At 36.1% G+C, this 23,550-nt stretch overlaps 1 protein-coding gene across 5 annotated transcripts in view; it reads left to right on the top strand.

The window, feature by feature from the left end:
* The window catches only part of NAA35 (N-alpha-acetyltransferase 35, NatC auxiliary subunit), a 72,469-nt gene extending 49,811 nt beyond the window's left edge, over nt 1-22,658 (top strand). For all 5 annotated transcript variants that reach the window (XM_036738258.1, XM_036738260.1, XM_036738259.1 and 2 more), the window contains 10 exons: nt 1,066-1,172; nt 5,608-5,674; nt 8,435-8,533; nt 9,205-9,383; nt 11,215-11,351; nt 12,318-12,385; nt 14,993-15,133; nt 16,254-16,376; nt 21,088-21,168; nt 22,233-22,658. In XM_036738258.1, the coding sequence (XP_036594153.1) occupies nt 1,066-1,172; nt 5,608-5,674; nt 8,435-8,533; nt 9,205-9,383; nt 11,215-11,351; nt 12,318-12,385; nt 14,993-15,133; nt 16,254-16,376; nt 21,088-21,168; nt 22,233-22,292 (1,062 nt within the window). In that variant the 3' untranslated portion in view covers nt 22,293-22,658. The remainder of the gene's footprint in view (nt 1-1,065; nt 1,173-5,607; nt 5,675-8,434; nt 8,534-9,204; nt 9,384-11,214; nt 11,352-12,317; nt 12,386-14,992; nt 15,134-16,253; nt 16,377-21,087; nt 21,169-22,232) is intronic.
* Nucleotides 22,659-23,550: the final 892 nt, after the last annotated feature.

The raw sequence follows: 23,550 nt of genomic DNA, 5'->3' as shown, positions 1-23,550 counted from the left end.
TTAGTTGAAGAATTGATTTTTTTAGTGTCAGTATCAGCAAATTATTAAGGTGTGCTAAATATATTAAAAATCCATGCAAAATATTGTTGGTTGCTCAAAGTTTACTTTTGGCATGCTTAAGAAAGTTACTTTGAAGTACTACTTTCTGTTTCCTATTTTACTGTGTACTTAACAAATATGAACATTTCCATGTACAAAGAACAGAAAAAAGCCTTACAAATAAAATTATGAATCCTCTATTATCTGCAACAGTGCTTTTAATATGATGTTGCTATTACTAGATTTAATAACTAAATATTTTGGAAGCATTTAAACGTATTCAGTTTACCTCACTGCTCAGCTTAGTTTGAGTGGGTTCATAGATTCTAGTCTGACTTTTCAGTGAAGTTACTGTGGGCTTTTTTAAATTATTATTTCCGTTTAGTTTACAAGTCTCAGTTCCACAAGTTTTTGAGTACCAAATTTTCCTTCCCTCCCCCAAAGACGGCATGTAATCTGATACAGGCTCTATGTATACCTTCACACTAAAACTTTTTTCCCCAGTAATCAAGTTGTAAAGAAGAATTATAACCAATGAAATGAACCATGAGAAAGATGTAATAAAACCTAAAATAAAATAAAATAATTTTAAAGAGAGAGAGAGCAAATAGTTTGCTTCAGTCTGCATTTAGATTCTGTAATTCTTTCTCTGGGTGTGAATAGCCTTTTCCATCATGAGTCTTTTGGAGCTGTCTTAGAACCTTGCATTGTTGAGAAGAGCTGTGTGCTTTTTATTTCTTACATTTTAGTTATTTTATTTTGGGTGAGAGCTCAGGAGCACCATTTTCTCATTCTTCCTCTATTATATTATGGCCCAGAAAGGAAGTAATTTATAATTTTCATCAATGAGTCAATAACACAATCTTTTCATCTAGATAGACATTTTCATCATCATCTTTCATTCTTCTGGTATCTTTCTTTATAGAAGCTTAAATAGTCTTTCATTTCACAATAATGGCAGCTGTATCTAGTAGCAGTATGTGACGATTGTGGAAATATTTCTAATGAATTAACATTTCCTTTAAGACTACTTTTCTAGTGGATAACAAAAAGGTCTTTGGGACCCATCTCATGCAAGACATGGTGAAAGATGCACTTCGGTCATTTGTCAGTCCTCCAGTGCTTTCCCCTAAGTAAGTATCTTAAGAAATTTTAAGTAATTTCCCTTTACTTATGCTGTGAAGTAGTGTTTACTTAAAGCAAATGACTTGACCATTTGATGATCATCTGTCTTTGTCTATTAGGCAGATATGATTTTTCCACATTAGACTTTCCACATTAGTATAGAGAAAAGAGAAAATATGTTGAGTTACCTGGAAAAAGATAAAATTAATTATGTAGTTTTCTTTAATTATTACTAACTCCAGCCAGTCAAAGTGATCACTTGAAGGATTCTAAGTGACAAGTTTGAGCAAAGTTAATATAGAGCTAGTATAGCAGGCTTTGGACTCTACTTATTCCTTTAACTTGATTTCTTTTGTTCCAGCTCTTAAGTGATCAAATTTGTACTGAGTTTAAAACAGGAGTAGAGACATCACTATAATATTGAAATATATTTATAAATACTATGCATGTATCATACAACTTATGATTGGGTTATATTCTAAAGATTAGCAAATACAATAGTGGTTTTGGAGTTTTTTCCTACGAAAACATTGCGTCATGTACATGATAGTTTCCTGGATCAGCCCACAGTCCAAATAATATTATTAACCTGATCCTTGGTCCTGGGAGCCAGTTAGTATAGGAGAGAGGAAGAGAAAGAATGGAATCCCCCCAAACCTCCCCTCTTTCGTTAATACTTGTTCCTTTTTCATACCTTGTTCTAACATCATAGTTCTCTCTTCAGGTAGTCAGTGTTTTTGTACTGCCCTAAATCCCCCGTTGCAGCAGCCCAAAGTGTTTTGTGCTCCAAAATTACTTACCTCCAAAATTACTTTCTCCCTTAGTAAGCTAATTTGCAGTTAAATTATAAAGGAAGAAATAATATTAATATGTATAAGTGACTGATAGCTTCTTTACCCTTAGTAATATCATTGAATATAAAAATAAATATTGATTTTAATCTGGAAGGTCTTAACAAGTGTTTTGTAGAATTCCCTTTCCTTCTTACCCTCCATAATAAATATTCGTGAATAATTGGTGCATGATTATCTTCATCATGGCATTTTTTATTTAATGCTCATCCCCAGCACCACAAAGTGAGATGACGCAAGTGTCCTATGAAATAAATTCTTATTGCCTTTGGATCCATGATAAAGTCTCAGCTAATTTCTTTATCTGCCTTTCCAAGAAGAAACTATGAGCCATCTTTCCATTTAGTTGTACCTTCCTATGTTTTGGTTTCATATATAGTAAGAATGTATCAATATTGATATGATAGTTGAATTAAAGTAACAAGTCAGCTTGTTAACCATTGGACAGGGATCTTCTTGAAGCACCCTGGCAGTTAAATTGATGTTTATAGAAGTCATCTTACTTATAGATCATAAATATTTGCTTCAAGAAGAGAGTCAGAAGGTATTGGACATGTCTGAATAACATCACAAAGAATTTAATTGATTGTGTATTAACAGACATACTAATTACTAATATGGGAGATATTCCCAAATCAACCCCTTGCACACAGCCAGACAAGAGGAAGATATGTTGTGCTACTTGAGATATTTAAACAAGATACTGATGCTAAAAAGAAAAGAAAATGGGAAATGGATAAAAAAAATAGCTACCAACATGTACTGTTACTATTTCTTATGATAGTTTACTACATGTGGAGGAGCATAGTGGAAAATTGTGAGTAGTTATGCTTCATAAACCAGTGAGGAGCATTGGAAGGAAAAATAGTTTGTAGAAATCTTAGGTTGAGATCCAATTAAGCCATTTTACCCCAAGAGCATTTTAGACTGATTTGGAAGGAGGGTAATGGACAGAAAAAGGAAAAAAATCTGTCAGGATTTGATAATGGACTATTTTTTCCATTGTTGACAATGAACTTGTTATAATTGGGCTCTAACATCAGTGTCTTATATTAGAAATAGAACTGACACTAAAGACAAAAATGGAAAGAGCCACTGTTCCGGTCAGCAGTAGAGGCCCAACAATATTAAGGATATTAGGAGAAAAGTTCTGAAGATAATTGGAAACAGTGGGGCACCAAGGATTGGAAAATACCATAGCAGATAATCCTGTGGAAAAAAGGCAATCAAGAAAATACCAGTACTATCCATCTATATGCCTACTATCCTATCTCAAAAATTTTGAGAACAAAGTCTTACACATATTGAGAGGGCCTTTTGTTTTAATATCATTTCCAGTCCCAACCTCCCAAATTCCCCACTTCATGAGCCTTGTAACAAAGGAAAACAGTTAAGTAAAACGAACTGCCACAACAGTGGCATCTAAGCACCAGTTGGCACAGCAGAACCTGGCACAATCTATACCCATGTTCCTTTCCCCACCCCAAAAAAAGGAGGTGGGCATTTCCTGACCTCTTCTCTAGGTCATCTGGTCATTATAATTAAATAGTGATTGGCCTCATTTTATTGTTCCTTTACACTATTGTAGTCATGCATATTGTCTTCCTCATCTGTGTGCTTCACTCTACATCAGCTCATACCTGTCCTCCTATGTTTTTGTTAATTTTTCATATTCATTGTTAGGGTGCTGTAATATCTAAGTATATTCACATACCACAGTGTATTCAGCCATTCTCCAGGTACCCACTTTGTTTCCATTTCTTTGCTACCACGAGAAGTGATACTATGAATATTTTTACTTCAAAATATGAAGGCTTTCTGCAGTGTGATCTTTGGACCAAAGGGTATGGATACTTTAGTCACTTCATACATAATTCTGAATTATTTGGCAGAAGAGTTGAACTGATTCAATGCTCTACCAATAGTTTTAGTATAGGAGACAGGATTTTATACCAGTGGTAATCTTTAGCAACTACATTTTTACAACTACAAGGTTCATGAAAAGGTGCATAGAATACAAGATGCGGGTGTGCTTGATTGCTGGGTTGTTGCTTTTTAAGCCTTTGAATCAGCAGAACAAAATGCATCCTTCAGAATCAAGCATATATGAAGTAGGCATCTGCTAAGGTTGTCCAGACATGTACTAAGATGTCTTGATAGAAACCAAGAGAGATAACTTTGTTCATCTATCTGCTGACTGTTAATAAAGCATTAGACAGATAGGTGTATGCTTGCCACATCTGCTTGCAGTTACAAAGGATGACCAATGCGGAATCAGTTTGAATGAGGATTTCCTTTTAAATGTGAGATCCTCCAACTGATCCTGTTCATGGATGACCTGTTGATTGCATTGGGCCCCACACAATTGCAAAGTCTCCTGGCACTCAAGAGTTTGATGTAGCAGTCTATGGAGGAAAAAGACTCTCCATGTAGTTGCATGGACAGTTTGTAGAGCTGAACTTTGTACTTATATCTGTATCTGTCTATCCATTCACATGTCTTAGGGCAGATATACAAAAATGTGGCCCCCAAATTGAATGAGAATGTTGGGCTCAATTTGGGTAATTGCATGGGTACTTTCAATAACCCCAAGCTTTGCCCTGATCATAAAAAAAAAATCATCTTTTACAAACACAATCTGATGTTTCGTGGGTTTTAGTTGGATTAAATAAATCTCTGAAGAATCAAAATTGTGGGTTATTCAAAAGGCATTTTTAGAGACACACACACATACATACATACATACATACATATATATATATATAATATATATATATATATACACACACATATATATATACACACAGCAAGCACAAATAGTCTGCAAACATCTTACCAGTATCAGAATGAAAATTGACCAGATACCAAAACATAATAGGAGTATACACACACACACACACACATCCATACTGTGTGTTAAATTAGAATTGGTATAATATTGAGACCCAGAAGAAGGCCCCAAAACCTATTGGGTAAATCCCCAGGAGAGTTTATTGAAGCACTGGGACATGATGGTCACCGGATAAGAAAGCACGTATGGATTGTGATCTGATTTGTTGGAGAGAGAGTACCTATGTTGATTAGAGATTCCTTAAAACATATTAATGTAAATAGACATCAAATTGATGGAATTTAAACAGTATCATTTGATGTGAAAAATTTAGTTTAGATGAGACATTTTGGATAGCAGAACTGTATTTTATAGCTAGGCATCATTTTGTGAAAGTTCATCTCCCCAGGTTAGCTACCCTAAGTGTCCCCCACCCCCTTAGCTTCTTTTATTCTAAATTTGATCCCCCAATTCTCTTGAAGTCTCAAGCTTCCTTTTTGTAAGGCACCTATGAGGGAGAGGACAATTTTTTTTTTTGGCCTGTTGCCACATAACTATGTAAGGTGGCATTTGTTGGCTTTTTACCGCTCCCTGCCATTTTCTTGCACTGGTTTTTTCTTTCTCCTCCGCTTTTGTTTTAGGTTTGCCAGAGGCACCCACAGGCATGTAGCCCAGTTGATGGTACTTAGATTTAAAGAAATTGCTGATCCTTGTCCCAAGCCAAATACAGTTTAATTTAATTTCCTGACAATTGTCTTACAGGTGCTGTCTGTATAATAATCACCAGGCTAAGGACTGTATTGACTCCTTTGTTACTCACTGTGTTCGGGTAAGAATTCACTTAGCATAGACAGCATAGACTAGCAGGTCACTATAATGTGGGTAAAATACAACGTGGGATATAATCTCTCAATATTAGTCTTTTGTAGTATGTGTTAGCTAATCTGTTTTGTCACCCAGTTTCACCAGTAATTAATAGATTTTTGTCCTACTTGAACTTTAGTAGATGCTCTATGACTAAAGTAACCATATTTTCCATCATAAAAATAAGGGCATAAATATGCCACTGACCAGTCCTATTTCTTTTTCAAAACCCTAATAGCTTATTTTTTTGCTTAAAATTAAATGGTTCCCCCAAACCTGAAACTTAAAATTGCCATATTCCTATCAACATCTGAATGCATTTATGGGGATACCTCACTCCAAGGCAGAAAGATCACTGTTTAATCTGGTTTATAGTATTCTAAAGCTAAGCTACAATTTAGGAATAACTTGAGAAGTAATCTTTTACATATGTGAACACTTCATTTTGGCACCGCTAATGTGGGATTTCTGTTAAATTTATACCGGCTGCTTCCCGGTTATCTCTATATTACCTCCAAATAAGTGGTTTTACCTAGCAAATTAATAGTGCAGTAAGATTACAAGAGACAAGGTTGAAGTTTAGATGCTCAGAAGGTTGTTTCCAAAGCATAACTCTCGGAGCCGTTTTCAGGTATTGTTAAAGTGCTTTGAATGGATATGTTCAACAGACACTTAAATTTAAGTGCCTCCTGAGTAGCATGTGTGGCCACCTGTGCAAGTACCTCCTGGCAGATGCCACTAGAGATAAAAAGTTTAGAGAGGATAGTCAGCCTCCTGGAGTGCTCACACACACTGTACTTAATAACTATTAATAGCTATTTATTAAATAAATTCCCATGAAGCACTTTACTAAGTGGCTCTTTGGTCTTATTCTGACTACTGTATTATATGCAAATGCAGGCTTATATAGTCTTGCTCCTTTTTATTTCTGGTCATGCAACCAGATTTTTTGTTTGTTTTTTTAAATGCTTAAAAAAACCTCACTGCCATTTCCCAGTAGCACTCCCCAGTAGAAGCAGAAAATAGATATGTTTCTTCAGTCCTCTGAAGTCAAGATTAGGCCCTGCATTTGATCTGAGTTCTCAGTTAGAGTTGTTTTCTTTTGCCTTTCTGTGATCATTGTATATGTGGATCTTTTGTTCTTGCTTACTTTGTTCTGTATGGATTTGTACGAGTCTTCACAAGTTTTTCTGAATACTTTGTATTGATTGTTTATTATGGCACAGTATTATACCGATGCCACACTTTGATCAGCTGTTCTTCAGTCAGTTGGAGCCACTTTATTTCCACTATTTTGATACCTCAGAGTGCTGATACGAATATTTTGTAATATATAGGTCGTTCTTTCTGTCATTGACATTTCTTTTTTGTCGTTAACTTCCTTGGAGTCTTTAATAGATCATTGGGTTAGAGGGTGTGAACACTAGTCACTTTACTTATAGCATTATATGGGCCAGTTCACAATTTCACCAATAAAATATTAATGTTCCTGTTTTCCTATAATTCCTTTAGTATTTCTGTTTTTAATCATCTTTGCTAATTTGTTGAGTATGAAACCTCAGGGTTTTAAATTTTGAGTGATTTATTTCTATATAAGCTTAGTGGTCATTTTCATTTTTTCTGCTGAAAACTGTTTGTATCCTTTGACTACTTATTATATATTATGGATTCTTTATATGTTTGTGTTAATCCCATGTATATCCTGGTTGTCAAACTTTTGTCCTAAATATTTCAAGCAGAGATTTTCTTCCCAATTAACACAGTTCCCTGTATCCTAACTGCATTGATTTTGTTCATGAAAAAGTTTTTCAAAATTTTATGTAATTGGAATTACCATTTTTGATCATCTTTATTTTATACTCAGTTAAGAGTTCTCCCCCAACTCCTTTGAAAAGTGTCTCCTTCCATTCTCTTCAGTTGTTTTTTTTTTTAAATATTGTGAATCATTTCTACTTGTCGTCTTATTATTTGGAACTTATTGTGGTAGATGGTGTAAGATGGCCTAAATGGTACAGTTTACAGAACTTTAAAAGTCAAGAAATGGATCCCATCCTTGCTACTATCACTATGTAACCACTGGGCAAATCGTTTGGCTTATATTGCCAGAATTAGAATAATCAGGCTTGTTTTTACCCATATTACAGAGGGGTTGTGTAGATCAGATGAGATAATTTCTATGAAAGTTGTTTTTTTAAGATACAAATGTAAAGTGATAGGTTATTTCAAAAGTATTATACTATTCTTTCTCTTCCCCGCTCCCTCACACCCTAGAAAAAGTCTATAGTCTGAATATGATGAAGTTTTATAGTTTAAAATTATTAAATTTATTCAAGAATATTATGGGGAAAAAGTAGGATTAGAAGGACCAATATTCAAGTCTCTTGCATGTAAGAAAAGGCACTTAATACAAACTGGCCTGAAATAAGCAGGAAAAGAACCCTACCCTTCTTCTTAGTATTCACAGCTCTTTATAGTAGGCATAGTTTTAAAAATTTAGGATAGACTTTGATGGACAGATGCAGAACACATAAAAACCTCACAAATAGCTACTTTGTTTTCACTGTTGGTAACACACACACACACACACACACACACACACACACACACAATGCAGCATTTTATCCTAATACCAGATGTTAAAAATCTTGTAAATGTCAAATTTCTATAATGTGAATTCTGTAGATTGAATTTCACATTAATGCTTAACAAATGGTATGTATTTCAGCCATTCTGTAGTCTTATTCAGATCCATGGGCATAACAGGGCTCGCCAGAGAGATAAACTGGGTCATATTCTTGAGGAATTTGCTACCTTGCAGGACGAGGTAAGTAAGAGCCAACAAGTTTTTTCCACTAGAAAAGTACAATTTACAAGATGAATTTTTGTCAGCAAAATGATTGCATTCTTAAAACCATTCCAGATCTGAGTAAGCATTTTTATTTTAATCTATCTCATAGAGTAGATTGTATTTAAAGAGCAGATAAAGTATTTCGTTGAGAAAGGAGTATGATTTTTTAAAATTTAATTTAATGTTTTCAAAGAAATAACCTGCAAGCTGGTATTAAAAAGTGAACAGGTTTTTCTAATGTTAAGAAAAGGAGAAGTTATAAATTGGGCTTTAGTATTTGTGCCAAGTTTACTTTATACTAAAAGATCTAAATTTTGTAGGTAAATTTATGAATAGAGCGTTACCTAGTGGTATGAGTAAAGAGTTGACTGAAACTACCTCTTTTTATTTTTATCTTCTATAATAAGATGGAGATAAGAGCAAAAACATTTAGTAGGAGAATTAGTCAGCTTTTATTAAATGAAGATTTGAGGGTATGAATTTCACTCAAAAAGCCCATTAGGATTTGTGATTTTTATGGGAAGGTGGGATTGTATTTTCTATTGTGTTTATTTATTATCTGTCCTGCCTTATTTTTTTAAGTTTCTCCATTACCTTAATTAAAATTCTTTTTTATGACAGTGTTTTAAAATATTTTATTCTAATAGGCAGAGAAAGTTGATGCTGCGCTTCACAGTATGTTGTTGAAACAGGAACCTCAAAGACAACATTTGGCCTGTTTAGGTACCTGGGTCCTTTATCATAACCTCCGAATTATGATACAGTATCTTCTAAGTGGCTTTGAACTGGAACTATACAGTATGCATGAGTACTACTACATCTATTGGTAAGGGAATACTGTTTAAAGTCATACGTTAAGGAAATGGAAAGAAGAGACCATTGCAGAATATCTTTCTTTGCCAGTTCCTTTCCCATTGTGTACATTTGAACTCTTGTTGTGAGTCAAGTAGAAGGCTTATTTAGAAGCTGGAAAAACAGATCAATTTGTTGAAGTCTCAGTGTTGACCCTTAAGTAGGTTTGGGACCTTAGGCAAGTGATTGCAACTTTCTGAGCCTCTGGTTGTCACATAAGGGGACAATACTTGTGCCAACTGCTTCACAGGTTTGTTGTAAAGAAAGGACTTAGAAGACTTTAAAGTTCTGTGTAAATGTGAAGTTGTTTCTGATGCTGATAACATTATTGTGGTTATGTCCTTTTAAGTAGTATGACTCCTATAATATGTCACCCACCCCTTTGTGTATTAGTCAGTAATGAAAGAACCAAAAGCTTAATCTCATATTTGCTGGTCTTTTTGTTCCAGCTCTGATTTTACAGTACCATTATTAAACCATAAGATTCAGTTAACCTAGTGAATAGATTTTTAAGGTTTTAGAATTAGTGGTGTCTTTAAAAAATTTACTAAGAAAGTAGTTACACATTTGTCTGTCGCTACTGCTAGAGTAAAAGATTAGTTCTATATCCTACCTTAATTAACTTAAAATTACTATTTATTATAGTGATACTTTTAAAGTTAGCTTTGTGAAAGAGTCAGAAAATAACCACATTTCTTTTGATAAATGAGGGAGGTGGAAAGCCTAGCAGGTATGTTTGGGAAGTTCTAAGTATAGAAGTGGAGTAATTGGAGAAAAATAGCTGGCAGAGCTAATAATTCAGCTTTTTAAATTCATTACATTGGTCTAGTAAAGTAATTTAGGTTATGTTAAACATAATAGAAAAAAATTACTAGTAATACTGCTACTTTGTGTCAGTTGATAACACAATTTTAAAATCAGGCCAATCAATGATAGATGAAATTTGCAGTTTTATTTTGCCAGGATAGTGGCCATAGATTTCTACTGGTCATTTTGTGGTTCCTTTGCACTGGGTTTTGATCATGAAAATTATTTTATGCAGCCTAGAAGGCACTGGAATGTAATTTACAATGTATTTGGATAAAACGGCTTTAGGAATTAAAAACTCGAATATAATGCTTACATCTATTTCAGATGATTAAGTATATTGAACTTTAGTTTCATAGAGATCTAGGTCATTTATAAAGTGCATAGAGAGTTTGGAGTATTGAATGCAACCAAACATGATGGCTAGTTTATAATACCAAAAAATCAATATTCATGTAATATGCTTGTTTAGTACTCCAGTGAAATGAGTATACTGAAGTATGGTATAAGTCTAAAAATGATGTGAAAGTGAAAACATTTCAATTTCTTTTATATTATATGTATAGAGGTACCCTTTCTTGTTCAACCATTTCAAATAATAGAATATATTTAACATGAAAGAGCTACTTATACCTATAAGCATTTCGATAATGTTTTAACACATTAGATTGAACTCTGTTAACTTAATAGAAAACATTTCATTAGTATGTTTGAAGTAAAGAAACTTCATATGAAATGCCAATTTGTGAAGTTTGGCTGAAATGGAAACGTTTTACGATAGCCCAGATTTGCCATGAAAATTAAAAATGTAAGTAATTGTCCTTATGATCATCCTCTTTAGATCTACAGTGTTAAAATAAGAACCAGTTAAGATTTTTTAACAGATTATAATTAATGTTTCCTAATAGATTATGGCTAAAGAGCATGTATGAAACTATAGTTATGAAATTGTCTGGTAGTTAATCATTTAGCAATAACCAAAGATTATCTCATTTTAGGTACCTATCTGAATTTCTTTATGCCTGGTTGATGTCAACATTGAGTCGTGCTGACAGCTCACAGATGGCGGAGGAAAGAATAATGGAAGAGCAGCAAAAAGGTCGTAGTAGTAAAAAAACGAAGAAAAAGAAGAAAGGTACTATGGGTCATTTTAAAACTTGAGAACAACTAAATACTCATTCCTTCCCTTCGTGTCATGAGCCCTTTCCCAGTAGTGATCAGCGTAGAAGCTTTGACCTTCTCTCTTTTCTGCCTAGGCTATTTTCCCCCCTCCTCAGTAGTTTGGTGGCCACCTGCTCCCAGGGTCTCACCCTTAGTGTGGACGCTCAATTGCCTTTAGCCCTCCTGCAGCTCAGAACTCCCAGTTTCAAGTAATTCACTAGCCTCAGGCTCTCCGCTAATAAGAATTATAGGAGTAAAGGGTTCAGACTCGCTGGTCTGTGTTCTCTTGCTATGGGATAGGCAACGTAAGAAGGAGTTGTGTACTACAGAGATGTTCTGGACATCTTAGGACTCTTAAGAGAATTTGCCTGGGAAGCACAAGGAGCTTTTAGCAGTCTATATTTATGATCCATGAAGACAGGGAGTAGGAAGCTCCATGTTTTTGCTTTTCTTTAAGATTTAGCCACCGTAGTGGGTAGGAAGTTGACCGATTGGTTGTTTTTTAAATGTCCAGATGGGACTGCTTTATGTAGTTGCAGATAGATTAATTTGTAAACTAAAAAAATGCCATATCAAAATGCTTTTTTTTTCTAAATAATTAAGCAGCTACTATGCAAGACACCAAACTAGGCACACGTGGTTACACGGTGAAAGTAAAACAATCCTTGCCCTCAAGTAATCCACCATATGTGTGAATGGTTCTTATTCTTCTTAAGGGAAATCTCTTTGTGGAGTCAGAGGTTCTGTCCAAATCGTCTTATACTGGAATCTCCTTATGTTGAATATATTTATAAAGAATGGGGACCAATATGCAAATTCTTGGCTGTCCTATACACAGATTCTTGTTATAAAGTGAAACGTAACCTTAAGTAGTAAATTTTCTTTTTGTATTAACGAACAAGGTATTTGTATACATCAGAATTGTTTTTCTATATTATAGTTCGCCCATTGAGCCGAGAAATCACAATGAGTCAAGCGTATCAGAACATGTGTGCTGGAATGTATAAGGTAAATTGGCAGTTTGGTGAATGTGAAGTTTTTGTGGCTTTTTATTTGTTCTGTATATACAACAGTTGTTATGATTATTGTACACACAACTCTTTGCACTAAACATTAGAACTCTTTTTTCTTGGAGTATTTTTTCAAACGAAGTCAGCCATAGTTGTATATTCAATTCATTGCTCAGAAAATGTTTGCATGTCCTGTGCCAAGTATCATTTTGTATCGAGAAAATTAAAGAAAATTGAAAAAGATATTGTTTCTACCCTGAGATTATTTAGTCCGGTTAGGGAAACAAGGTGTATATTTATTATAATTCATATGCCTGATACATTTCTTATACATTATATATGATAGTTCAGTGCCATATGAGTGACTTAATTCAAAAATGAAACTATTTCCAGCTGAGGTGATTAGGGAGCAATTCTTAGAGGAGTTGGGACTTGATTTGTACCATGAAGCATGCATGGAAACAGCTGTTCCCCAGCACTTGAGGTAGAAGGTAGGGAAAGTTCCAGAGGTGACAAAGGGCAAGGGTGTTTGGGGAATAGTAAGAATACCAAGTTTTCGTGAGGGGGTAGTAGTAGATAAAGTTAAAATAAAATAGTTTGAGACTTCAATGCTGTGCCCTGAACTGGGGAGAGTTTATGCTGGAGAAGAGTTGGGGGCATGTGATAGAGTCTTCCTGTCTTCAAGAATTTAAAGAATAGTATTATATGGAAGAGGAATTAAATTTGTTCTGCTTGACTCCAGAAGACAAAACTAGGAGCCATAGGATTAAAATTGCAAAGAGACTAATTTAGACTTAAGTGGCTTCTGGGGCTAGTGAGGTCTTGCCAGAGGTCTTCAAAGAAAGACTGAACAACTGAACATTTGGAGGATGTTGTAAAATGGGGGAGTACAGTGGAAAGAATGCTGGGGTCAGGGAACCTGGGTTCAAATCCTTCCTCTGAGGCTTATGCCTAGGTGATCTTGTACAAGTTGCTCAGAGATGTTAAGCAGATTTAAGGCTGGTCCTTGGGAGAGAGTCAGTTTCTCACTGGACACCTACTTCCAGAGCTTTAGTTCAGCTGATAGAGCACCTTGCGTAACCAAGGAGTCACTTTCAGAGACACAATAAGGATTGTAGTCAGACTTTAATGGAGGCTGTATTGAAACTTTGGAGGAGGGAGGAAAGGGAAAAGAAAAGAAGTTGTATAACTGCAGAATTATTGAGTTAGAGAGCACAAACATCTTAGCCAAAAATGTTCTTAATCTGACCATAGGAAGCTCAGTCATTGTTTATATACACCTAGCCTGGAAGTCTAGCTTTCTTGTGTGGCATACATTCTGTATTCTGCAGAAATGGAATTGTCGTTATCGGCTGCTAAACTCATGGACTCTTCTCTTTCAAACCTGTTACTACTTCTTGTCATAGCCCACCAAGATTGAGCTTCAGGATGCTTCCATGCTTGGCTTTGGTCCTTACTTCTTTTTGTAAGGGTCAAGGTCAAAGCAACACAATGTTTGAGTCTAATTAAGCATTTCATGCTGAACCCATCTGGCCGCCAGCCCTGTTTGCAGATAACTGAGTTATTTGCCTTTAGAGAAGTACCTCTCTGAATTGTTTTACAATCATACACATACATTACAATACACAGTAAATAGCAAATACAATTTCTTTCAAATATAAAAGAACGGTCATTCCATTTCAGTACTAGAAATAGACTCGAGAGTCACCAGCATTAGCTACATCTGGTTTTGAAGGATGTGTATATCATTTGTACCTCTGGATAGAGAGCTGGACTTCAAATCAGGAAGACCTAGGTTCAGATCCCTGGTAGATAGATGAAATCAAAGCAAAGGTAGTGGCACGGTGGAGAGAACCACCAGCCCAGAAGTCAGGAGATCTGGGTCTTTCTCTGTGATTTTTAGGCAAGTGGTTTATATCAGTTTTCTTATGTGTGGATTGGATTAGATGATCTTTTGGTTTCTTCCATAGAAATTTATTCTGGCTCTCTGAGAAGAGGATCAGAGAATTCTCCAATTTTCTCTATACTTTTATATAATAGTCTCCAAAGTCTCTATTACCCTCTAATATCTTGCTATAAATGTGAGCTCAAATTGTTACCACATATAAAAATGAGCACAACATAGAGCCTGGAGGTGAAGAGGCAAACCCCAAGGGCATCCCTCATTGCCTTGCTAGCTCGGGTCTGATTAGTTTGTTTTGTATGGAGGCCCATCTATATTCTTGGGAAATGTAGCTCTTCTAACAGGAATTCCCAGGTATGGACAAGTTATAAACTTTATGCTTATAATAGGCTTTCGTTTAGTGCTGTCTAAAAAGCATGAGCTATGAATCGATAAAGTTTGTGTATGGGTGTGGGGAGATCAATTTCTGTAGAGAACAGTACATTAAATGAACATGGAATCCTGCTTGGAAAATGATAAGGGTTGGGGGAGGAGGGAGGAGAGAGAACTGTTAATATGAACAAAGTTAATGGTGATCAAAACCACATTGTTTTTGCCTTTTTATATCACAGGTCATGAGTGACATTCAGAATGTTGCTATTTGTTTCTGTAATCAGTATTTTTATATTGATACTACCATTTTCACCCACTTTTTCCTTTTAGACCATGATAGCTTTTGACATGGATGGTAAAGTAAGGAAACCCAAATTTGAGTTGGATAGTGAACAGGTTCGATATGAACACAGATTTGCTCCATTCAACAGTGTTATCACACCACCCCCAGTGCACTATTTGCAATTCAAGGTAAATGTCTGTATTCGAATGGCAGTCTTGACTCTGTACCTAGAGCGTTGGTGTAGTGGAAGCTTAGTCCCAGCTCCAGCACTGGGGTGGGCCCTTGGCCAGTCACTCATCCTCTGAGCATCAGTTTTTTTGTGTAAAAATAAGGGTAATGATTGCACTTCCTACTTTGAAGTTGCTGTGAGGAAAGCACTGTAATTCTTAAAGCACTATGTTAGTGTGGTCTGTTACATATCATTAGACCTACTTTGAGATAGGGGTTTTTTAAAATATATATATTTTGTTAACCTCAGTTAGCACCATCAGTTACCTTGAGTAATATGTGCAATCTCATCATAACATGAAGGCAAGATTTTAAATAACCTGAAAATTATTTGACTTTATTTGGTTTTTCAGCAACATTTTATTTATAGTATTTTGAAGAATTCATTGGAAACAGCTAGGTGGCACAGTGCTGGGCCTGGGTCAGGAAGACTCATCTTCCTGAGTTTAAATCTGTCTTCAGACACTTACTAGCTCTGTGACCCTGGGCAAGTCACTTCCCCCCGTTCGCCTCAGTTTTCTCATCTGTAAAATGAGCTGGAGAAGGAAATGGAAAACCTCTCCAAAACCCCAAGAAAACCCCAAATAGGGTCATGAAGAGTTGGACATGACTGAAAAAGCCTGAACAACAAAAGAATTTGTGAATACGTGAACAACTTCTGTTTTCATAAGTGTTGGGTACTCCCTTTGTGGGAAATCCTTCCACCAATGCAGATGGCAGCCCAACTTTGCCTTACTGCGTGAACTGGAGGGAGAAATCTGAGGTACAGAGTAGTTGAGCCACTTGCCTGGGGTCAAAGAATAAACAATTAGAGGCATAATTTAAACCAGAATATTCTTATTGAAGGTCTAGCACTAGACCACACTGCTTCTATTTAAGGATTTTTAATTTAAATTATAATATTTTATAAAGATAGGAAATTGAATTCCATTTGGAAAAACAAATGGGACAGTGTAATGTATTTACTTCATGATCCATGATACTAGAAAGTCAACAAATGTAGATGCCTTTAATACAGATTGTTTTAAGATTTTGCGTATTGTACATATTCTAGACAGTGTGTTCTCTTTTTCTATTTAGGAAATGTCTGACCTTAATAAATATAGTCCTCCTCCTCAGTCTGCTGACCTATATATGGCAGCTAGTAAACACTTTCAACAGGCAAAAATGATACTGGAGAATATCCCAAATCCAGACCATGAGGTAAGACCAAATGAAGTGGTGATACTAGAACCAACTCAACTTTGCAGAACACTTTTTCCCCCTGTTTCTTGATAAAAATGGAATTAGTAAAATCAATATTAAAGATTATTATTGATTAAAAATATCTATTACTTTTTTCTGAATTTTTCAGATAATGCTGCAATCATAACCTTAGCAGTCTTAGGCTATTTCTGTGACGTTGTTAGCACTGTGACCATTTTGTAAATGGTCAAACTGATGCATGTGGAAGTTGGGGGACGTTTATACGTACTTATAGGACAGAGTTAGCATTGGTTCATTTACGCCCCAGTTTTATTGGCAAGAAGCTCAAAAGTCTTGGTTGTTCTCTTACCAAATTGACTTGCACACCAATTTGACCAAAATTATGGCTTTGATGAGTTTTGTCAAAGACATAGGCTGAACTTAAAATAATGAGCAAGGCAGTAAGAAAGTGCAAAACAGGTCCCTGATACCCACAGCTCTTAAAGTTTCCTCCTTACTTGTTTTAGCCACAATTTATTAAATATAAAAACTGGTATATTAAATTTGAAACAGGATAACATAAAAGATCTCTTTCTCTCTCTCTCTCTCCCCATCCCAGCCCCCTCCCCACACATACTTTTATCTGTCTCCCTTCTTGTTTTCCACTTCTACTCACCCCCTCCCCCCCCATTCTTCAGCACTACCAATTTAAAAATGTAATTATATTGTTTCTGCCTTTGTATAGGTATCTTTGGTTCAGGGAAGAAATGCCTTCTACCCAAGTATATAGAGCATATTTTGTCAAAGGATTTGGAAAACTCTGTAGGCTCAAATTTTTACTCAAATTAGTTTAACAAGGGGGACCATAGCCTAAAATGGCCAATATCATGAAAAGTAATGGTCAGTTATTCTGCTATTATATAATACTGTCATGATTATTTATATATAAATTTATAAATATGTATGTGCATGTATATTACATACTACAAATAAGCATGCTTTTACTATCTATATGCCTATATAGTGAAATTTATTTTCATGTATTCACTGAGTTTTGCCTTACTATATATATAGACATCAATTAATATATAATATTTGGATTTGCCTATACATATAAAGTAAAAGCTTGCTGTAACATATTTTTAAAATCCAGCTAAATTTTGGAGATGTTTTTACTTCTTGCCTCATTAATGAGATATCTCTTTCCTGGATTAACAGTTAGCTAATTCAGCATGCTTTTTACTTTGTAGAATATTGGGTGGAATACAAGTTTAGATAAGATGTGTAGCTTACAATGTAGTTGGAGGATGAGGTACAAAAACAGCTATCATTAAAGAGGTACATAACAAAGTGCTGTGTGAAATCCAAGCATGTAAGTTGTTACCACAGCAAGCTTCAGGGAAAGCTTGGGGATAGCATGTAAGTTGGGCTATAAAAGATGGTCAGGAATTGAGTAGGTAAAAAGTGTGAGTAGAAGGGAGGGCATTCTGAGTGTATGTCCAAGGGACAAAGTGGAGCATAGAATATTTGGAGGAAAGTAATAAGCCTGAGAAAGCAAGGCTGTCCTATATTGTGGAGTGTTTTTATGTCAGGCAGAAGAATGGATTTTACTCGGTACACAATAAGGAGTCACTGAAGAGTTGAGCACAGCAATGAAATGTTTACATTTATGAATAAGAAAGATTAAGCAGGATGGATGGAAAGGAGAGATCACTACAACAGAAAGAATAAAGGAACTGAGGACAGAACACTGGCAATACTCATGAGGTTCATTAGGAGAGGATAAGAGGCCAGTGAAGAAAGTAGAAAACAAGTAGAGAGGTAGCTGAGTGCTAAGAGAATGGTGTGTCTGCAGTCAAATAAAGAGTGGATATCTCATAGGAGGGCGTTGTCACTCAGGAGTATCAGGTGCTGCACAGAGGGATGAGGACTGAAAAAAAGGCCTTCTTGTTTGTTGAGACAGAATGCTGAAGGGGTTGGTTCTCTTGAGAAAACCACAATTTCAGTGCAGTAAGATCTCAAGACGTTTGCTTTAAGTATGAGGGGTAGGAGTTTGAGGAGAGAAGAAGAATTTGAGGTAATTGCTACGGAGAATGAGAGATTCTCCATAATTAAGAGTAGGGCAGAGGAATTGTGTATGAGTAGCAAGGCAGTTATGGTCCATGAGATTGGGCAAAATCATGATTTTAGTGATTTTTGTTAGATAGACAATAAGGTAGAAATTAGATGGTAGTATTCCTAAAGAGTAAGATTTGGCAGATGTGGAATAGTAGGAAATCCAAGAAGCAAAGAAAGGATTCTAAATATGGTGGCTAACAATATATTAAAATGGCAGACTATGGAGTTAAAGCTGTGTATAGAGGTAAGTAAAGTCAAAGTAGCGCAAATACCCTGGGATAATAGATGAAGATTGAGGCACCAAAACCCACTGTTTTGGTGTGAGCAAAAAGAGTAGATTGGGAAGAAAATTGGTTTTATTAGATTGAGGAATTTCATCATCCTGGGTCTTGGAGTGATGCATTTCACTTCCAAGAAATAGTGAGGTCTTCACTTCTAACCTTATCGTTCATCCACAAACTTACCAGTGATTTCTTAGTTGCCAACTCTTCTGGTCTTTTCTCAGTCCTCATTCTTGAGCTCTGCAGCATTTGACACTGCTAGTGTGGACTATTGCAGTAGCCCCCTAACTGATCTCCTTGCCTCCAATCTGTCCCTGACTCTAGCTTGTCCTCCTGTTGCCAAAGTGATTTTCCTAAAGCACAGGCTTAATTGTGTCACACTGCCCACGTCTCTAAATTCCATTGACTTGTTAGAAGTCCTTTAAAGCTCTTCTAACCTGGCCTTTCCCTACCTTTGTGATGTTCTTATATCTTGTTCCCCTATACACATACACACTCCTTGATCCATCTTTGCTTTTCTGTTAGCTGTTTTTCCACACATAACACACTATCTCCCTTCTCTATGCCTGGGATGCCCTTCCTCCTCACCTCTACCTCTTAGCTTCCCTGGTTTCCATCAAGTGTCAAACTGAACTCATATCTCACCAGGATGCCTTTCCTAATTTCCCTGGCTTCCTGTACCTTCCTTTTACCTGAGATTATTTTCCACATACTCTGTGTAAGTATTTTATATACCTAGTTATTTGTTGTCTTCCTTGGTACAGTGTTAATTCTTTGAGGTCAGGGACTGATTTTGCCTTTTTTTTCTATCCCTAGCACTATGGCTGACACGTGGCAAGTACTTCATAAATGTCTGTTGACTACATATAGTTAATTGAGCTGAAGTAGAGGAATTCATTAGAGCCTATGAGATCAAATTTTGTGGTCAGTTTATTAGAGAAGTTAACGTGAAGTACCTGAGCATAAGCAGATAGAATGGTGGAGACCATGAGCCAAGTCCTGAAATCATTAGAAATAGTGATGTGGAGTTCAGTAGATAATGGTAACAAGATAGAAAGAATGGGTTTGAATGGTTCCAGAAGGGGAAAGTTACTAGTGAGTGATGATAGAGAAATGGTAGAGGGGAAAAGGGAACTACCAACTTCACTTGGCCCTGTGAATCGAGGAATAGAAAGAATGGCTTCTAGTATGGTGGGGATCTTGATGGAAAATCAGCTTTCTATTTAAATGGAAGGTAAAAGAAATGTTGGTTGAAGTGTTTGGGAATGGATACCCTACTTTCTGAATGTTATATTACAATACAACAGCAGAAATACCAAGAAAGTAGCAGAGGAAAAATGTACAGAAGCAACATCAGGAACCAAATTAAGAAGTTTCTTAAGAAATCTGAGGGGAAAAAACCAACTGGGTATAGCCAATAAAATTCCGAACAAAGTAGTGAAGCAGTGCAGTTTATAAGTAGATTGAACAATGCCAACGTCAGTAGAGCCGATGAGAAGTAGGATTATTTTACTGTAATACGGAATAAGAGAAGGAACAGGAGAAGCAGAAAAAAGCTCCAGAACATAGAGTTTGTTGAGAATTTAATTTGGGAAAACAAAGCAATGATAATTTAGAGAAAGGCTTTGGGTTTAAGCGAATCTGGGCAGAATTAAGGCCAAGGAAGCCTCCCAAGTAGAGGGTCATCCAGCCTGCTTGGAGCAGAGGCTGAATGACTGACTTCAGGATTAGGGAGTCAGTGTGAGAGATTAGCGCAGTGTGCCAAAAGAATCTGAGGAATAAAGGACTGGATGAGGTCAGTTGAAAATAAAATTTGGACTTTTGGTATTTTGTATTGAGCCTACACGACTGCCACTATTTAGTCTTCTATGTCCTGAGAATGCTGACCTCATAAAGAACAGGAGACAACTGAACTTGTGTCCTTCACGTAAATCTCATCTGAAGTGTGATGGAACATTCTATAGTTGCCTTTGTCACTCATGCTTTATTGCTGGTATACCGTTATTCTTATACTTTTATATTCTGATATCCTTATACTTTTTTATACTTATTTATTATTGAGGGAACAAGTTGCTAAGACACTGACTTATAGAAATTTGTTTTGTGTGTATACTCAAAGCCACAGAAATCCCTAGGAAGTGAGTGCTTCTGGGACTTATTACTAACAAAGGTTTTAATTCTAGATACTAATATTCAGAATTTGTCCTGCCTTTTTTTTTAATGAAAAATTAATGATGTCACACTGCAAATATTTTGATTGGTGTCTTAAAAGTTAAGACACATTGACCATAACTTTCGTGCTTTGACAGTTTGTATTGCTTATTGCTTAGGTCAGTCGGATTCTAAAAGTTGCCAAACCTAACATTGTGGTCATGAAGTTGTTGGCAGGAGGGCACAAGAAGGAATCTAAGGTAAGCACATTACAGAAAAACTGAAAATCTCTTACCTGTTAAAATGTGTTTTCATGTAATCATTACATATTATGTTGCACTAAATGTCTACTCAGAAATGTGGAACACAAGAGTAGAGAGTGACATTTATAGAGTGTGTACCCAAAGCAAAAAGGCACCAAAGCTGGAAGCAGCTTGGTATGATGAAAAGAAATATGAATTGGGAGTCAGGAGAGGTGAGAATTGAATTCCACTTCTTAAATCAGCCTGAGCCAACTCTCTTCACTTAGCTGAGCTCTAGACTAGACTAGTGCTCTATGAATATCAGCCATTAACATTTATGGTTGTGATTTTTCTTTGAGGGTTACAAGTGTGGTTGAATAAAATTATAAATTCTAGGGGTTTTATATTTCAGGAAAACATATGGATGCAAATTGTGGAAGAAAATTCGTAGAAACATATTGCTGTGAAAGGGACATTTTTAAAGCTATCTTCTGCCCCCTGACAGGAGAATACCTAAACAAAGCACTTATTTGTAGTTTTCTCAAAGATCTCCAGGTGATAACTTATTCAGATTTCAGGGCTTAATTACCCTCACTGGGAAGTTCTATTATTTAGGTAGTTTCAACCTATGACATTGCATTAATGCAACTGAATGGCATCTGAGGCAGTTTTGGTAGCTCTGTCCACTCCAAGTGTTATTTTCCCTTCCTTTTCTCCTTTTCCACTCCGTGTTTGTCCACTCCCATTTTCCTTTTCCTTGTTTAATGCATCAAACAAATGCCCACTGGCATTGATGGATCCTCCTGGTGGTTTTCAGAGATAAATAAACTGCTAAACTCACCAAATATCAGTCGATTTCCGCTTGTTCAGATACAGAGAAGAAAAACAGCTAGTCAATACACATTCCTTAATAATGCTTCTAAGTCCTTTAACTTCCTCACAAAACTCATTTCTCTAGTTCTTGTGTCATGCCTCTTACTTTACACAGAGATCAAAACTGGAAACTCCACTGATTAAAAGCCCTTGCGTGATACAGTACATGTTTGCGAAGGGATGAATTGGCTTTCTGGTTTTCCTTTCAGGTTCCTCCTGAGTTTGACTTCACTGCTCACAAATACTTTCCAGTTGTGAAACTTGTTTGAAATACTGGTCCTAAAGAGGTAGAATCTGAACTTTTAATTCCACCAGAGAGCAGACAGACATCTATCAGTCTCACCCCGTACTTGAGGTGAAATGGATTTCTTTATAAAGAACCTTCACGTGGATGGCTTTGAACCTGACGGCCTCACACGACCTGAACGAAAACTGCTGTTTTAAAGTGGTTTGTTGTTATGTTCCATGGATGAAATTGATCTTGTTGAAGAACAGCATTGGATGGTTTTGTTACAGATTTAATCATAAATCATTTTTTATGAATGAATTGAGTGAAATGGTGTTTGTAAAGGTTAATAAAATTCTTGACTGAAAATGCACTGCCTGGGAGAAAATACAAGAGCACTTTCTTGATATAGAGTTGAGTGATGTGGTTTTTGATCTTTAATATAAGTCAAAGGTTTGGTCATTCAGAAAAAGGACGTGTGTAGCTTTTGTGGGTCAGTAAGTGCATGAGTTTGTAAGCCTGTTCATACTTAATAAGTTGGATTCAGTTCCTTTTTAAAAATCTCAGTGTACCTTCTAACAAGGCTTTGGCTCTTTGAACTGTAAAGAGAAAGCACAGTGCATGGGGAAAGTGGTTTTAAAGCGATGAATTTTCATCTTAGATTTAGTGAAGATGAAAACAGATGATTTAATCCCAAAGCCAAATAATAATAATCTGAAAACTGCAAAATTTGCCAGATTACCAGCATCTTTCAAAAAGGAGTTAGCTTAAAAAGGAGCTGGTTTTATGTAACTGTATATTCAGCTTTATCCCCCATTTCTTCTCTCACTCTCTGGTTATGGTTTAGACCATGATTTTCTTTTGCATGATGCCCATGCCGTTCTTTGTTTTTGTGTCCAATCTGTGCCATATGAGCCACTGACTTACAAATGACCAGTGTATATGAAGAGCTGCTCTTAGAGCCTCCCTACCAGTCCACCTCCAGTATTGGAGTGCTGTTCTTGCATATGGGATAGAGCCCCTTCTTTAAACTACAAATTATTGGTGTCCCCCTCCCCTCACAGTCTCCCTGTGCTCCTGGACTCCTAGAACCTTCAGCTAGCCTTCATACCCCAAGAGCTCTAGCAAGAAGATCATGGTCATGATCTGAAGGTCATGGATAGGTCATACAGAGGCCAGTTTCTGTCTTTCCCTGTATTACTTGAGACATATGCTTAGAAAAAATAAGGTTATCATCCCTAAAGAAATAACACCCTCTAGTTCCAGACTATTTTTTTTTCCAGTATGTAGGGGCTTATCCT

This window comes from Trichosurus vulpecula, chromosome 9 (genome assembly GCF_011100635.1).
Source record: "Trichosurus vulpecula isolate mTriVul1 chromosome 9, mTriVul1.pri, whole genome shotgun sequence".
Lineage (NCBI taxonomy): Eukaryota > Metazoa > Chordata > Mammalia > Diprotodontia > Phalangeridae > Trichosurus > Trichosurus vulpecula.
This window is presented reverse-complemented; position numbering and strand designations above follow the sequence as displayed.